The 17,624-nt window shown below is 40.4% G+C and overlaps 1 protein-coding gene across 1 annotated transcript in view; it reads left to right on the forward strand.

The window, feature by feature from the left end:
- The window catches only part of COL24A1 (collagen type XXIV alpha 1 chain), a 161,600-nt gene that overhangs the window by 64,168 nt on the left and 79,808 nt on the right, over positions 1–17,624 (forward strand). The window contains exons 20-24 of the mRNA XM_035123684.2: positions 3,551–3,604; positions 11,977–12,030; positions 12,832–12,876; positions 15,306–15,359; positions 17,142–17,186. Of these exons, the coding sequence (XP_034979575.2) occupies positions 3,551–3,604; positions 11,977–12,030; positions 12,832–12,876; positions 15,306–15,359; positions 17,142–17,186 (252 nt within the window). The remainder of the gene's footprint in view (positions 1–3,550; positions 3,605–11,976; positions 12,031–12,831; positions 12,877–15,305; positions 15,360–17,141; positions 17,187–17,624) is intronic.

A 17,624-nucleotide genomic window follows, 5' to 3' on the forward strand; every position in this document is an offset into this window, starting at 1 on the left:
CATCTTATACCCGGATAATGCATAGTGCATTTTCTTTATTTTGAGTCCCCCCCTGTCTTATACACGGGGATGTTTTATACACAGAAAAATACGGTAATTGCTTCCATTTTTGAACATGCCTCGGAAGTTGAACAGCTTCCGCTGCATGTTTTTCCATTATTTCAATGGATTTTGCCGACCGCCCATTGATCCTTGGTTTTTGAACGTTTCAGAAGTTGAACAGTCTTTCGAACGGATTACGTTCGAAAACTGAGGTTACACTGTATTGCAGAAATACGTTCAAAAGTTCATAAATATAATCTAAGGCTCATAAATGTAATCTAATGCTTATGTTGCATGGCAAACTGCAGGGTACTTCAACAAGCATTTTCTCATGTAGCTTGTGTTCAGTGGTGGGTAATGAGGGTCAGCTGACCGAAAGCAGGGAGAGGGAGTTTAAAGACTTTATTTTTATTTTTGCTGTTAAAATGGAATTTCATGAAAACAGGAGTCTTGTTACTATTATCTCCATTGGAAAGCCATCTGATTAAAACCACTATCCTGTGTATGGAAAAAGGATTCCTTGCCAACTCCGGCAAACTGAACTTCTCTGTGTCTTCGTGGGGTTCTTCCCCCTTTGGTGGGGAAGTCCCTGCATTGCATCCCACAAACTTCTTTCAAAGCAGAATTTATTGTTTCCTCAAGGGGTTTTACTCCAGACTGCATCTGGAGTAAAGAAAACATAAGTCATTTATTTCAATAGATACTTCATTGTATCCATAAATTGTTTTGATCTGAAATTGCGCACTTAATTTTTTTCAGGACGGTCAGCCATATGGGAGTTGGCTGCCATATGTTTTGTGCACAGAGCTTGGGAATTTCAAAGGAAAAGGGGCACGTTTGATTTGACTCATGCTTTGGTGGCAGCAAAATGCATGTTTCTTACGCACGAATCACTGATCGTGCTCCCAAAAGTCTACTATCAAGCCATGTTTCATCTCAAACTGTGACGTTTTGAGGTTCTGCAGACAATGCTGTAAGCACTGGGATATCCAATAACTTCTGTTTACTATTACTTATATTTTTTTTTTAAAAAAAACCAACCTCATAACAGCTGGTAGTTAGTTATAGTTATCAGTGCTTCTGCATAATTTCCTGCAACATGAGAGTGCTTTGAATCTCTTGATTCTCAAGTGCTTTTGGCCAAGAGTATTTTAATTAATTAAGGTGCTTCGACCTATATTTTCAAAGCAAGGTTTGTTAGGTGGAAATTCTAATAGTAAGAAACACCAAGGGAACTATGGAGCAGTTATCTGAAATTAGACACATAAGAGGCGTCTGGTCACTATATATTGCATATAGCCCCATTCACTCACTTTCCAGTTTTGCTTTAGGACTTGTATATCTTTTATAAGACTCATTCGAAACCACCATCTCATTAAAAAGAATTATCATGGTGGTGTACAATAAAATCTTTAAAATGTTGTCAAATTCTATAGTACAGAACAAGTGGCTAGCACTGAATGAAATTACACTATGTATCCATAAAACATTATTGTCTTCTAAACCTCCTTTCAAGGCAATTGATTGTCTTTTCCTCGTGGGAAACGTCACAATTTAAATTGCTGTGCACAGCCTTTTGTGTTGACAGGAAGTGTCTGTTTTACCATTCAGGACTTGTTGCCCTATTTCATGTGCTCAAACAGCCTGGTGGTGGTAAAAGGTGATCTGGGCTTTCCATGACAATATCTGCACATGACAAGGTCCCAGGGATAAGATATCCCAACCCTAACCCCCCTTTTTGGTAACAGAAATTGTAAAAGCAAGATGTCATTGTGGAACATTTAGCACATATATTATTTTCTCCATGCAGCTACAGTGACATGACTGCATAGCATGGGTGATTTTGAATATATGAACCATTACTGGAAAAATGAACTTTTCATTAATTCCAGACCTGGTCACAAGAAACACGACATGTTCCGGGGCTTTCATATTTCCAACAGAAATGTGCTAGCATTGCTTAAGTTCTGTGTTTGACATTAAGAACACCTGCAGATTTTCCTTTGCAGAGCAGCTCTAGTAAAATTAATGACATGTACAATGATGGAATATTTTAATGTTGACTTGCAGAAGTGAAAATAAAGACTCGCAGAAAGGCAATGACTGAAGTGTGAAACTAAAATTATAACAATTACACACACACACACTTGGAGGCTTTAGACTTATTTCCCCTCAAACAGTAACTTCTTCTGTCCTTTTAAATGCCACGGTATGAACCACTTTTAAAATTGAGGGAAGTTTTTTAAGCATCTTGTTATGATATAAGAGGTCTGCTGTTCAAAGAAAAGCAAACATTCAGCTAGGCTAAAATGTGAGCCTAAAGAGCTCTTTGGATTATTTCAAGCAATGGTTTTATTTTGGTTGTTAGGCAGTGTGTGTGTGTGAAGCTTTATTTAGTTAATGGGGAAATTAGTTGACGTTTGTTTAGACACAAAGCAGTTGCGTTACCATTCCTAAATTTCACTGATTCTTCTGTGGTTTGGAACTCCTAGAACGTTGAGATATTTTGTATTTATACATAACGGCCATAGCACTGTATTAGAGCACATACTCTTGGTTTTGCTTCAGAATGTATAAATCTGTCACCTTTTACTAAAGTAATAGGGCACGTGATTTGTCTGCAGAAGTTCCTAGGTTCAATCCAAGTAGAACTAAGAAAAATATCCATCTGAAACGTTTGTTGCCGGTCACTGCTGCTGACCCATAGAACACCAGTGGTCTCACCCAAGGTCGAAGGAGGCACCCCATGTTTCCTATAACAAACCTGTTGGTTCTGCAGAGGAAGATAGTCGATGATGACCTTGAGGTGGCTTGTGAACAAAAAAGGAAAGGGTGGAAATAACCAGGGCCTTCTTTTCAGTTGGAACTCGCCGGAACTCAGTTCCGGCACCTCTCAGGTGGGCGTCATTGCCATTCTGAGAGAACCGGGGGGGGGGTGTTCATGGTGAGTTCTGGCACCTCTTTTTCTAGAAAAATAGCATTGGAGATAACTTTGTTCCTCAAAGTAGTTCCTTCCTTTTACTTGCCACAGAACTTTATGAACTACTAAAAATGCAAAATCTACAGATTCTTTGAAGGAATATTTTCATTTCTGAAATCGTTATTTTCAATAGCTTTGCATATGGCTTGCATAATTTAGCAGAGCAGTTAAGCGTATAACATCGTTTTGAGTCTTTTGAGGTAGATTGGTTTCTCTCATGTAGCAAAATAGAAGAAACCATTACAATATGGGCTGGGGAACAGAATGTGAAAAGATTTGCAGAGTGACTTTTACATTTCCTAGGTATTTATGTCTAAGAGTGAATGGTTTGATAAAAAGTAAGTTATTATTAGATAAATAAATAATATAATAAATAAATAAATTATTGTATTAGCTTGATCTAGAAAATGTGAAATTAGTAAAGTCTTTCTCAAATGCATCACCCACACCAACATTTTCTCTATAGACCTGTTGGATTTTAGAACTGAGTAAGCAAAATAAAAGCGTTATTTATTTCTTGGTTTCTAGGGTTTTCCAGGGGATATTGGTGCTCCTGGTTTGAATGGCCCTGAAGGCCCAAAGGTAAGCATATGTGAAGTACTGTTGTAAGCTCTTTCAGAGCGCAGGATAATATCAGTATTTCTTGCTTAGAAAAAGTGTATTATTATTTTTTTACTTTGAAGTCCTTATCTATTTGCTTCTAATAACTTTTATACAGAGGTTGGTCTGTGAGAAATCTTTTAGATCTTGATATAGGTAAACTTGCTGCTCTTTAAAATCCAATGGTATAGTTCTCTCTCAAAAGCACAGTAGGAGAGGAAAATGGAAGAAAAATAGGCACAGCTGTTGGATTCTACCAGTTGGATGTATGAAGGAAGCAAGGGTAAAAAAAATAGGCAGGAGTTTGTAGGAACAGATCCTGCCTTAGTTGTTTTCACAAAAAGCCCACTTCCCTTATCAAGGGATCCCTGAAGCCAGAAGGGAGACTCCATAGACTTTCTGACGCTGTTCTAGGCATGGTCAGTGTTCAGCTTACAATTGAGACCGTGAGTCTATGACTACCTAGTCATAGGCAGGGGCAGATCTCTTAATCATTCATGGATGATGAAGACAGCAGTAAGATGAATATGCAAGGGAGCTGTAAGCCTGAATCCTAAATTCTCTGATGCAGCTATTAACATTTTCTAATCCACTGTTACCAGGAATTTTGGACTCTTAATTAAAACAGGCTGTCTAGAACGAGGGCAAGAATGTGGTTTCCCCAGCCATGATCTAGTATCCTTGCTTTGTGGCTGAATGACTAACACATTGAGTCATAAACAGACAGCACTATCAGAACTGTGACAGAGTTGGGTTCAGGTGGAAAAAATGCCTTGTTATCAGCAGCTTATTCCTGCTTCTTCTTGGATAGGCTTCAGGAACACTGGATCCAGTGGGAATAGGGAAACCAAGGTAATGCTAGTTGTATCTTGATAAAGGTCAGTTGGGGGTGACACTGGCACAGAATCCACTGAATTTTGAGGGTACTCTTCGAAGCTGCCTCAAAGGGACTTTGGATTTTCAAGTGGTTGCAATCAAATGCCCAAAGATGAACTGAACGTATGGTGTCAGCATGCATGTGACCACCTAGGCCATGGTGAAGAACAAGCTTTGCCGAAACAGTCAGCATGGATTATGCAAGGGCAAGTCCTGTCTCACGAACCCTTGAGAGTTCTTTAAGAGGTGATCTGGTTGACATAGTGCACATGGAGTTTCAGGTACCTCACCAAAGACACCTGAGTAAGCTTAGCAGTCATGGAGTAAGAGGACAGGTCCTCTTGTGGATCAGGAATTGCTTAAGTAGCAGGAAGCAAACTGTAGGAAGAAACGGACAGTTCTCTGAATGGAAGGATGTAGGAAGTGGAGTATCCCAAAGACTGGTGCTGTGACCTGTATTTTTTAACTTACTCATAAACGATCTAGAGTTAGGGATGAGCAGTGACATGGCCTCATTTGTTCATCATACTAAATTGTTCAGGGTCATTCAGACAAAAAGAGATTGTGAAGAGGTCCAAAAGGACCACTCTAAACTGAGTGGGCGGTCAAGTGGCAAATGCAGTTCAGTATAAACAAGTGTGTAGTGATTCATGTTGTAGCAAAAATGTACTAACTTCACTTATATGCTAATGGCATCTGAACTGGTGGTGACTTACCAGGAACAAGACTTTGGGGGTCAAAGTGGACATCTCAATGAAGATGTCAACTTAGTGTGCCACAGCTGTGAAAAATGCAAATTTCATGCTGGGGATCATTAGGAAAGGAATTGAAAATAAAACTGCCAGTATCATAATGCTGTTAGGCAAAGCGATTGGTGTGACTGCATTTGGAATACTGTGTACAGTTCTTGTCACTTCATGTCCAAACAGATACTGTAGAGCTGGAGAAGATTCAGAAAAGGGCAACCCAAATGATTAAGAGGTTGGAGCGACTCAATCCATGAGGAAAGGTTGCAGCATTTGGGATTTTTTTTAAAATTTTACACTAAAGCTCATTGATGTCCAATAAAGCTGAATGTTGGAAGATTTCATGACATATTTTTTAAAAAAGGACTTCTTCATGCAGTGCATAGTTAAACTATGGAACTTGCTCCCACAGAAGGCAGTGATGGCCATCAACTTGGGTGGCTTTAAAAGAGGTTTAGACAAAATCCATGGAAGAGAAGACTATCAGTGGCTGTAAGAGACGGCTGTGGTCTGCCTCCCTGGTTTGCAGTTGGATGCTTCTGAATACCATTTGCTGGAAACCTCAGGAGAGAAGAGCGCTGCTCTTGTGCTCAGGTCTTGCTTGAAGGTTTCCCGCAGGCATCTAGTTGGCGACTGTGAGAACAAGATGATGGACTAGATGGGTCATTGGCCTGATCCAACAGGCTGGTCCTTATGACTTGTTTAGAAGTTGGCAGGTACAGCTTTAAAACATGGTTGCCATTGGTTGAAATTTTCGTATGACTTTGCCCCCAAGTTTCTGCTAGAATGCCTATCAACTCTAAATACACCTTGGGTGGACTATGACTTTCTCCCAAGGCTAAGAGCTAGAAAAAGCACCTCTCCTGCAGCAACAACTTGATTGCAATCATTGTCCAAGTCCAATGACACATGTTGATATTAATGTTGATGTTATGTCAACATTTCAGCCATTTATTTGGGTACAAATATCTGCAATCGGGAAGTATGTTCACATTTCTCCCTACTAAAATATACTGTCACAACCCTCACTGCTCTAGTTTATTGCTATTCTCTCAGATCCCTGCCAAAATGTTGATTACTTAGTTGGAAACGTCAAATGTTGTTTGCTATAATAATAACTTTTACGAAGAGACTTTATGGTCTCCATAGATTTTTTTGGCTCTTATACATGGAGAGCTCAGACAGCCATCTCTAATCAGAGAAAAATTGGTGTCTTACATTTGAGATGAGCGTTAGACAAAATGGAAAAGCTTTTACACAGTCTGTAAGACCAAGAGTCGAGGCCTACATGAAACTGGAAATGTTCAGCTTTAGCACTCCCAGCTGCTTTGTGCTGACTGCGGTTTTGAGGAGTTCCCTCTCTCTTTTATTTTTGGAATAAAGCTTTGCTAAGCCTCTCTTTTCCTCATTCTTCTGTTTTTATGCTTCCACAGAAGTTAAATGTATGCTAACTGCCAAGAAAGCATTACAGAACTTTTGTGTTAACACTAGTTTAAGATATCCGTGTTTCATACTGTCTGCAAACACTAGACTGGCTTGTTCATTATTATTTTTCTATTTCTTTTTCCAAATCCCTACAGTAATCAACAAATGTAATTCCCTGGTATATTTTAATTGTATTATTATGGACCATGATCTGAACATAAAGTTCAGCTTGTAAACAACATTTTGCTTTTGACCTTGGGCTGTTGTCCTGTGATTAACATCCAAACATCGTTGGAAGTATTTTCATTTCATTAGTTTTAGAAGAACCTATTGGCGGTTGATTTTGTTATGTGTGCTTTCCCTTGAGTTGTGTTTGCTGATGATGTCTCTGGCCTCTCCATCACAAGAGCAGATGACGTAAGGATGCTAATTGGTTAGATGAATCAATTAAAAACATTTTGAATATAAAGGTGCCTCCAGAATTAACAGATTTAAGCAGATTTTATCTCAAGTGATTTTTTGATAATTAATATTAATTACTATACTTTTAAAAAAACACTGCAGATAGCAATTGCCATCTTCAAAGAGGCATTTCATCCTATGTGTACTAAAAGTGGCAATGTGTCTTCTAAGGATCAAAGTATGTGCAAATTCAGCTGCATCCTCATCACAGCTAGTTTGGCCTTGGATGACGTGACCCTCAGAACAAAGAGAGAATGTTTTCCCCCCTGTCTGAAGTTTTATGCAAATTTAATAGACTGATAAATCAAATAATCGGCTCATATTGATATGATTAATGGACTACAAATTATCTATTCCCATATGAACCTGCACAATAACTTGGCTCAGGTTCTGAAGCCCTTCCTGTTGACTCCGACAAAGGTGCGCTTGGTGGGGATGTGGGAAACAGCATTTGCCATTATGGGCATCCAGTCCCATTTAACCATACACCCAAAAGCAGAGTGTGTGATGGGGCAGAGCACCAGAGTCACCCTTTCTGACGGTGGTATCTCTGCAGCCAACCTGGACCAGAATGGGCAAGGCCATGGTGAGCTTGGGGCCACGTGGCTGTGCCAACAGCAGTACCAGATTGTTAGTTCTACTGGTGCAATTGTATGTCCCCGACCTTTGTATGTCCCGTAAAGCAGTGTTGGGAGGGAAATTTCATGACTGTGCCCACTGCATGCATTACCACTGTGTTTTCCACAAGCTGCTGAAAGGCAAGGCTGTCTTCTTTCCAATGTAAATCTGGAGAGATGGTTTTCTTTTCCACCCGAAAAGCTTTATTGTAAGAGTAAGAACCGCCTGTCCTCAGAGGAGGCTGCCACTCAGGTTTCTACATGAGTCAGCGATCTGGACATGCCTCCTGATTGAAAATGGGCAGGCCTAGAGCAGTGACTCAGGCCAACGATGCAACAACCTCTGGAGTTATGTAATTTTGTGATTGAATGATCCAAGTATGCCCACTGCAGTGGTATCTAACCTTCTAGCAGAGTTGGATTTAGAAGGGAGCAAGCCTATATCAAGTATACATTCAGATAGTAAGTGCAGGGCCTTTCATCTGTGGACTACGGGAACCTTTAATTATTTAATTCATTTATGTCTTTCAGCACACTTATTTGAGAATTAACTGCCACGCATGCTGTAAAAATGGAAATAGCTGGTAGCTTCTTTCCATTACTTTCTGGTGTTTTGTTTGGACTGCTTACATGATATTAAGAACTTCACTAATCCTGTAAGAGAAAGCTAATGGGGAAGTTACATAGCAATGTGAAGTATATATGACTCTTTGTAGACTCTCTAGATTCTTTCCTGGCATGTTTGATAAATCTCTGAAAGACCTTCACTTACTTTCTTTTTTTAGTTGAAACTCTTAGAAGGAATGGAAACTTCAGTCAATTATCCTGATAGTGTCTGGAAACACTTTTTGCAAACTGGATAAGTCATGTCTAAAGATCCCCAGTAGCAAAGAAAGTTGCTGCCCATCTGCATCACATTAATTAATTAATAGTGAAAAGTATATCGTGTTCGTTGACAGGCATACGGGAAAGAAAACCAACAGCCGTTTAGTAATATTTATATTTCCCCAGTACGTCAATGTTTGAATGTGTTTTTTGGCCCTTTCCAAGAATTTTGGATCTGGTATGTGCCATTTCTGGCCCTCTTCAAGCCATTCAGAAATTATTTTAAAATTATGCTGAATGTAGAAGCAGAGGCTGCATTGTACAAACCACAGTCTAGCAGATCTCATTGGCAATGTGGTTCATTAACTCAAAAGGGTCATGTAGGACCTGAGGATCTGTTTATCCTTTTACCTATACCTTGCATGATTGGGTTTAATGTATGTTTGCAGGATCATTTGGTCCATGAGGAATAAACTGGCAATCCACTAGATGGGTGGTTTAGCTGGGTCAGCAGGATAAAACATAGTCCAAGACCAGGGAGTTGGCTTGAGAGTGGTTCCAAGGAGAAAGGATGAAGTGGCAACAGAGGCTGGGCAGCCAAACTCCACTAGGCTGGAAACTGGAGATGTGTTCAATTAAAAGAAGAAGTATATGCTGGCACCCATCTGTCTCAAGAGATGGTGGAGGGCGCCTCTGAGGGAGAAGTTCACACTGCTGCAGAGACTGGTAACTTGTAACTGCTGCATCCCACATTGTTTTGGTTGCGTTAGCAACGCTGAATAGACCTCTCTGGGGCGCAAGCCTGGGCAGTGTGTCTGGAGGTCTTGTGCTGCCCAGACGACAAGCCCTCTCTCTGGGCCTAGCTGATGTGGTCCAAAGGAAAGTAGAGCAATACATTTTGCACCAAATTGGCTGCAGGAGTTGCCAGAAGGAAACGCCATCCAAGTCCAACTGTCTTAGGGACTTGACTTGGGATTCTGTAGGGTTTACTCCTTAGCCTTTTCTTGAGCCTGAAGATTTCCTGCAAGGGAGTGAGTATGGATTTTCCCTCAGGGTTTACTCCCAAACCATTTCTTATGATTGAGTATAGGCACAAGGCAGCAGAGGTTTAGGATCAGAATTTTCACAGCCGTTATAACAGTGGCTGTTGTTCCCAGATAATAGCTGTTAAAATGGCATTTAGACAACTGCCCTGCCTATGAAGAGAAGGACTGTGTCTCAGTGGCAGAGCAACTGCTTTGCATGCAAAAGGACTCTGCCTCAATCTGTGGCATCTCCATGTAGGGATGGGGCTGTTCTGTGTCTGAAACTCTGGAGAGCCGCTGCCAATCAAGGTAGACAATACAGAACTAGACGGGCCATCTTTGTGTTTCTCAGTGAACATTCCTGGTTTTTGGGGTGGTTCACACAACCTACCACAAGGGAGCAAGCAACGTGGCGAGCTAACGATTGGTTGAATTCGGTTCTAGCCTTGTAAACACTTGTTGAAATCGCACGTCTCCCTATCGTGAGAAATTTTTGGAAATGTAGCTTGCTGAAGGAGGTTGTAAGCCAGTTACCATACTGAAAAATCACGTGACAAACTGATTGTAGTAATTACTGTTAGTGATTTTAAAGTAGACTTCCCCTATGGTGAAAGCAGTTGACCACTTACTGAGTAGTAACTTAGTACAGTTATAGTTGTGCGTGTAATTATTTGAGCAGTTTTGTAACTTCTCAACCCAATCAGAAACGTGTGAGGGTGGGACTTACCTCTGAATATATCCCTGAATATTAGGGTAGCCCTGCAAAACAGTGGTGAAAGTGACGAAGCTAAACACCTGGATTCCATCTACAGCTTGGTTGTGGTGTAATGTGAAATGGCAAAGCTGTTGCCATTTACGGTACAAGCAGTAGTGCTTCACTGGATCCAGACCTCCTCATAGTGCTGAACTTGTTCCTCAACCCTTGTTTTCTACCCTGAAGTATCCCAGAACAATATAATAATTTTCCCTGATGAAGTCACATTACAGTGGAACCTCGGTTTATGAACACCTCGGCTTACGAATTTTCAGTTTACGAACGCCGCGGACCCATCTGGAACGGATTAATTCACTTTCCATTACTTTCAATGGGAAAGTTCGCTTCAGTTTATGAACGCTTCAGTTTATGAACAGACTTCCGGAACCAATTGTGTTCATAAACCGAGATACCACTGTATTGGCTATGCTATATTGTGGTGCTGGATTGTATAAAACAGCAGTTTCCAAACTGTACACAGGGGCACACTGGTCTGCTCTGAGAGAACTGCTGATACGTTATAAGAAGAACATTAATTAAGTAATGCACCTGCAAGTACCATCCCTGGAGGAGGAGGAGGAGGAGACCTGCATTTTTGCATGATTCAGTGCTCAGGGCTTTCCTGCTTCATGTCAGCCAAAGCTGGGGCTGGCAGATGTGCCACATACCTACATTTGGTGAGAGGCATCTAACTCAGTTACTTCTAATGCATCAAAAGAGGTTTCTCCTTGTGTCTCTGTATGATTAACTGCTCCAGCATTGCCTCATTCCTATACATTTCTGCTGTAGCAGTACTTCCACGTCTCCGGCAAGTATTACTGGATTGTTCAGCAGTTTGCAGTGCACAAATGCAGCGTAATTATCCAGCTCTAGGGGAAGCTGCCTCTTGCATCTCTGCAACTCTGGACTTCTCCTTTTGATCAGGACTTATGCTCAGAGCAGTTGCTTGCGGAAAACAACATGGAACAGGGTTTCTCCGGTGGTGGGTAATCTTAGAGTGTGGGTTGTTTGGGTATTATTTAAGTAGCATTTTAATAACTGAATGCATACAGAATACAGTAATATAGCAAAGATGATTTTATGCTTCTTAAATGAGACACACAACTGGATATTTTATGGTTGAATTATAGCTGTGAGGCCAACTTTAAATAATTTGTGCAATGCACTCCTCTCGTTCCAGGCTGTTAGTGAATTGATGCTAGAGTCTTGAGGAGTTAGCAATTTGATTGCTGCAGCAAAACTGTTGGAGACCCTTACCATGGAGCTATGTTTGTGTCCAAAACGCCTTTCCCAGTTTCTTTCTCACCTAAAATAGGGAAATATGGATTCATACATATCAGTGCCACCAGCAGGAAATGGTTATCAGATTTCCCTCGCTATAACCAGTTAGTTCCCCATTGTAAGCTGCCTTGTTCTGTGCAACTGAAATGCATATGCAGATAATTGTATACATATTGTAGTTTTACTAAGAAATAAAAATGGTCACAAATGTGCTTCCTAAGGAAACGCTTAAAAGAATAAAATAGAGTGAAGTGTCTTAGCTTTTATGGCATCACTCTTTCTAGGTTGTCTAGACTTAACATGCTCATCCATTAATCTAAATATTTGTGTGTGTGTTACTTAGGGATTTCTAGGTGATAGAGGACCTCCAGGACCACCAGGCCCCAAAGGTGTTGAGGTAAGAAAGCTACATTGTTCCCTTAATTTCACATCATTTTTTCCCTTGAAATTGGACTCCATTTTCACTAACGTGGTTCCTTTTGTTTGCAAAGATATCGACCTTCTGTTTTGGCAGGTGTTGAATAGAAACTGTTGCAGATCACTGTGCTATTTATTTCTTTTGATTCCTTATGCACTGTTTAGATGAGCTGAATCTGGCAGCTTGCAGATATACTGAAGAATTAAGTTTCACATTCTGAAGAAGAATGATCAGGATGCCTAAATAAATTGAATGAAGTTTTTGAGTGCATACATTTTTTTTCTTTGTAAGGTTAGTTTTAAGAGGTATTAATGTTAAAAGATATTCCACTTGCTGTGGAGACAGCGGAGATATCGTAACATTGTGACCATCAGAAACATAGGTATAAGTAGCATCAACATAGGGTTTAATGAATATGTGTTTACCTTGAGAATTCCAGTAAATACAGCCAATCAAATACTTGGTGTGTGTATTCTAGATGGTGAGTGAGATAAAGATGGAGAACCAATTGCCTTCTAAATGTTGTTTGACTACAACTTCCATCAACCCTAACCATTGGCCACTCTGGCAGGGGCTGAAGGGAGTTGTAGTCCAACAACATTTGGAAGGCCACAGGCTTCCCTCCTGTTTCTGGATCTATGACTGCTAGTTAATAGATTAAAAAAAAACACCCTCATGTTTAACTGCACACAGAGCCATTTGGGTGTTTAAGAGAATTGTGCTTAAAATAAACACAGTTTTCAAGAATGGAGAAGAATGGCTAACCTGTTTCTATTTCAGGGAGAAGAAGGACTTGTTGGCCCTATCGGGGGAGCTGGACCAAGGGTAAGTAACTTCATATTTTAGAACCGCCGTAGAAGACCTGTTCGAAGTGAAATTCTCCAACTGTTTGCCATTGTGGACTGATGGGCATGAGTTGGGTTTATATTTCTGTCACTGACTTTTTAGAGGGGTCATCCTGTTGCTAAGTGGATCAATAGGGCATAGGAAACCCTCAGATTCCTGCTTGGTTGTGACACTTGCTAGGTAGTCTTGGGCATGAAACTCTCTCTTGACGTCCCTGCCTCATAGGGCTCTGAGAGGTTCAGATGAAAGCTGGGAAGGGAACATAGTCAGTGTTGTCCAGTTTTCTGCTTCCATCAGTGATCTGCCAGGTGCCTCAGGGTAAAACTGCGTGATGCCCTTACTGCACCACATGCAGCTGTCTCTTTGTCTTTCTAAGATTAGTTACAGCCATGTCCCCCATTGTTACTGGATTGCAGTGCGCAGGGAGGGGAGGGTTATCTCTTTGCCGCTCAGCTGTGATCCTTCTGAAAATCACCCGTTCACACCCCCTATTTTATTTATATACTTCCATCTCATGAAACATCAGGGCACCGTTCAACAATAGGCAAACAGTAAAACATGGAAAACAATATTACACCAGGAGGCCTAGAGAAGAGAAGAGGGAAAGAAAAGTAAAAAGAAATCTAAGAGAAGAGAAGAGAAGCTCTTATTGGCGTCAAACGTTACTTCTTTTTTTACAAAGACTCATTACCACTTTGGGGAGGCAATTTTAGGAGGCTGCAGTTGGGAAGAAGGGATAATTGTACCTTCTCTGTGTGTTTTGATCCCAACTCATCAAGCATGACATGTAGTTTGACCCTCAGAGAAGTTCAGAGAAGTTGGGGGGTAATGGAAGCAGCCATCACTTGATGTTTGTTGCCACCATCTGGTCATCAAAGGTATACTGCATCTGGATGTGAAAGTTGCACTGAAATGGGAATGGTATTATTGCAAGCAGCAGTAGTTCATGTTTTCTGCTCTTCGCCTTCCTGCCTCTTATCTGAGGGCCAAAGTTGACAGGACAGTGTTCACATAACTGCAAGAATGGTGTCATTTCTGGTTTGGCTCTGACAAGGTACCAGATGGAAAACAATATATAAAATGTCAAGGTTTATGAAAGCTGAATGATATCACTTTGCTTTTTATTATTTTTTGAAAATATATGCTCTACTGAAATGTATGTACTTAATTAATTAAACAAGTTTTCTATTCTATTTTCTGTTTGCTTTTTCCTCTGAAGACCCAGGATAGATGTGGAGTTTTTTTTTTAAAAAAAGGCCCAGGCAAATGCTTTCACCAATAATATGAAGGAATATATCCCTAGTTTAATCTCTTCTGCACGTGCAGCTTGCCACAATCTCATAACACTTTCTGCATCTGCTGATTAGATGTTCTTCTAGAGCTTCACAAGAAGACACTTTTATAATATTTTTGGGACCTTGCTTGATGAGGAGGATGCTAAACATGTTCCTCGGTTATCTAATGAGTTGATATTAATGGTGCAATTGCTGGAAATTCATTCTCTTAAAATTTATCCTTGCACCTTTGATAGCAACCAGTTTTCCATATTCCATTTCTTGTCTTTCACTGTAAGAACATCCCAGAATTCAGTATGATTTTAAGAAATAAATTCAGTGAATTTTAAGGAATAATTTTAAGGAATAAATTCAAGTTTTTATTATGTTTATTAATTTTTAATCCATTAAAATACTCTGCTAATGCGACCTTTTTATAAAAGTAATATTTGAGGTTCTTCTGCACATTATTTATTCTGTTCCCAAACCTTGTTGTTGTTTAGTCGTTTAGTCGTGTCCGACTCTTCGTGACCCCATGGACCATAGCACGCCAGGCACTCCTGTCCTGCACTGCCTCCCGCAGTTTGGTCAAACTCATGTTCGTAGCTTCGAGAACACTGTCCAACCATCTTGTCCTCTGTCGTCCCCTTCTCCTAGTGCCCTCAATCTTTCCCAACATCAGGGTCTTTTCCAAGGATTCTTCTCTTCTCATGAGGTGGCCAAAGTATTGGAGCCTCAGCTTCACGATCTGTCCTTCCAGGGAGCACTCAGGGCTGATTTCCTTAAGAATGGATAGGTTTGATCTTCTTGCAGTCCATGGGACTCTCAAGAGTTCCCAAACCTAGCGCACATCAAATTGCCCAGGTTGTTACTGTGTGTAATATAGCATATTCTGTGTTACTTTAAGCTTCTTTTGTTCAAATAAATACAAGAGCCTCTATATGTTCAATTTTCAGTTCTAGCTAATCAACAGTGGCAAAGTTTAGCTAAGCATTGCTTTTACTGTGTCAGCGTAACTCAGCTCAGTCCATTGAAGCATGGGCAGGTATTTTGTGTCAGGCATGATGCAACTCTGGTGCATTTCATTATTCCAAACCCATTCAAAAACAGAGGTTTTTCTTTATTTGAATGCAGGGAAAGCCTGGTCGAAAAGGTTATGCAGGTGAACTGGGACCAGAAGGCCTGAAGGTAGGGTTGAGTTTTTTCTGAATTTGCTGCTGTAAATATATATATATATATATATATATATATATATATATATATATATATATATATATATATAGTATATATATTGTCTAGCTAATACTAGGTTCAGAGATGAAAACTGAAAGCTATTAAAAATATATATCAATTTTTATTGCAATTTATTGTTCCTTTTTCCAAAAAAATGAAACTCAGAGTGACTTACAAAAATGAGCATTCGGAACAAGGATAAATAAACCAAAAATTATTTCTCTCTCCCCCCCCCTCTCTCTCTGATTCAACTTCACCCCAACATACCCAAGGATAAGCAGAAGATCCCCACCTTCTCTTCTCCAGCAGCCTTTCCTATCTCCACCAACATTTTCAGTATGCTCCTTGATCCACCCGAGAGGCTTTTGGGGATGTTATGGGCACCCGAGGGAGAAGGTGATAGGAAGCTTCCCTTCTGTGGCTCCAAGCCATAATCTCCAAGTGTGTAGGACTTTGTGCACATGTTGGCCACCTGCCCATAAAACACACAGCGGTGTCCACTCTTATAAAGAAAGTCCAAATGGTGAAGGCGCCCATAATCAAGAGACCATAGTCAGCAGGAACAAATCATATACGTAATCATAGAATTGTTGAGTTGGAAGGGACCCCAAGGGTCATCACCAATCCAACCCATTGCAATGCAGGAATCCTGTCACTCTAGCCCACCCCAGCAAGCTTTGGGTTGAGGGTTAATGTGATGAAATGTTTAAGGCAGAGGATTGCTTGTGTTGCTTTTGCTGTCCCCAACCCAGGACTTCAAAGCAGGCAACAATGTGTCAATTATTCTACCCTATCCAGACCAGCAAACCACTATCTAGAGACCACTTTGAGTAAAAACAACTTACGCCGCTTCTCAAAAATATACAGGCTTGGGCTGTGGCAGGTGTCTAGGAGAAGAACATATTGATGCCCACAAGAGATGCCATTGTAGATCTGACCTGGTGCATTGATGGTGTACTTTTTTTTTAAGTGTCCCTAGACATGGTGGAGGATAGGGGCAGGGGGGAAATCTCCTCGATACGCTTGTTTTTTTAGTGGTTTATGTGTCATCAAAATTACCTCTGCTTGAACCTGGAATGTAGTCGGGAGTCAGGTTGGGATCGATGGTGCATTGTACTCCTTATGACCCACTCCTTCAGGATGCAAGTCATTTTGCACCAGTTGAAGCCTCTGAATGTCTCTGAAAGCTTCTCCACAAATGACCTTACAGTTTTACCTGGAATAGGTATATTGAAGGTGCGCATAGGCATGTTTGTGAGTAGCATCTGGTGTGGTGCTGTGTGCGTTCATTCACCTGTGGGCCATGGAAGATGGAGTGAAAAGGCCTCCTGCCAAGTACACAATTGCCTCAGTTTTTGAGTAACATGTATGCATTACTTCTTCCTGAACTAATCAGCCTCATCCGACAAATAATCAATGAATATATTGTGCTTTTAAAAGGGGGCTCTGGCCAAGTATCATTATTACAAAATGCAAAATAAAGCCAATTTATTTTAACATGGCAAACTTGTAAAGATGAGTAGTATTGGAAAAGCAAAAATATTTTATTCTGTGCATTGATAAACTGCCTTAGGGACGCTGGTCTCCGACCGTAATAAATTATTCATTCATTCATGCCTTAGGGAGAGGAAATGCATTAAGCTGTTTGAGGTACTGTAAGTAAGGACTGAAAACTCCCTCTCTGTTAAAATGAAATTGTGTGCTAAATTACTAAATCTATTTTTTTTTAATTCACAGGGAGAAACAGGAGATCAAGGAATTATTGGGAAAATTGGTGAAACAGTAAGGATAAATTTATGTTTTATTCACCATATGGTATGTTTTGTAATGGTAGCCAGTGATTTGGAATGGGAAAACTTACAACTTACGGTAAATAGTGGTGCTGGGGGCAGGGGAAGAACTTGGCATGGGGCTGCAGTTTTCAATGGCATCCCAATAGCAGCTTAAGAAGAGCAATTTTCTTCTGTTTTCTTCAGAAGTGTTAAACTCCTGCCCCCAATCTGCTGCAGTCTCGGTAATTATCAGCCCCTCTCAAGAGCTGCTATTTGCGTTTTTAAAAACATGCATGTTACATGCAAAGTTGCATGCAATATCACATTTAATTTGGTTTGTATAAATGGTACAAAGGTGCTCACTGTTATAATTAGGACTTCCTTGACATCTTTTCACAGATTCTGTAGGAGCGCTTTCTTTCAATAGTTGACCTAAAGACCTGACATT

This window comes from Zootoca vivipara, chromosome 7 (genome assembly GCF_963506605.1).
Source record: "Zootoca vivipara chromosome 7, rZooViv1.1, whole genome shotgun sequence".
Classification (NCBI taxonomy): Eukaryota; Metazoa; Chordata; class Lepidosauria; order Squamata; family Lacertidae; genus Zootoca; species Zootoca vivipara.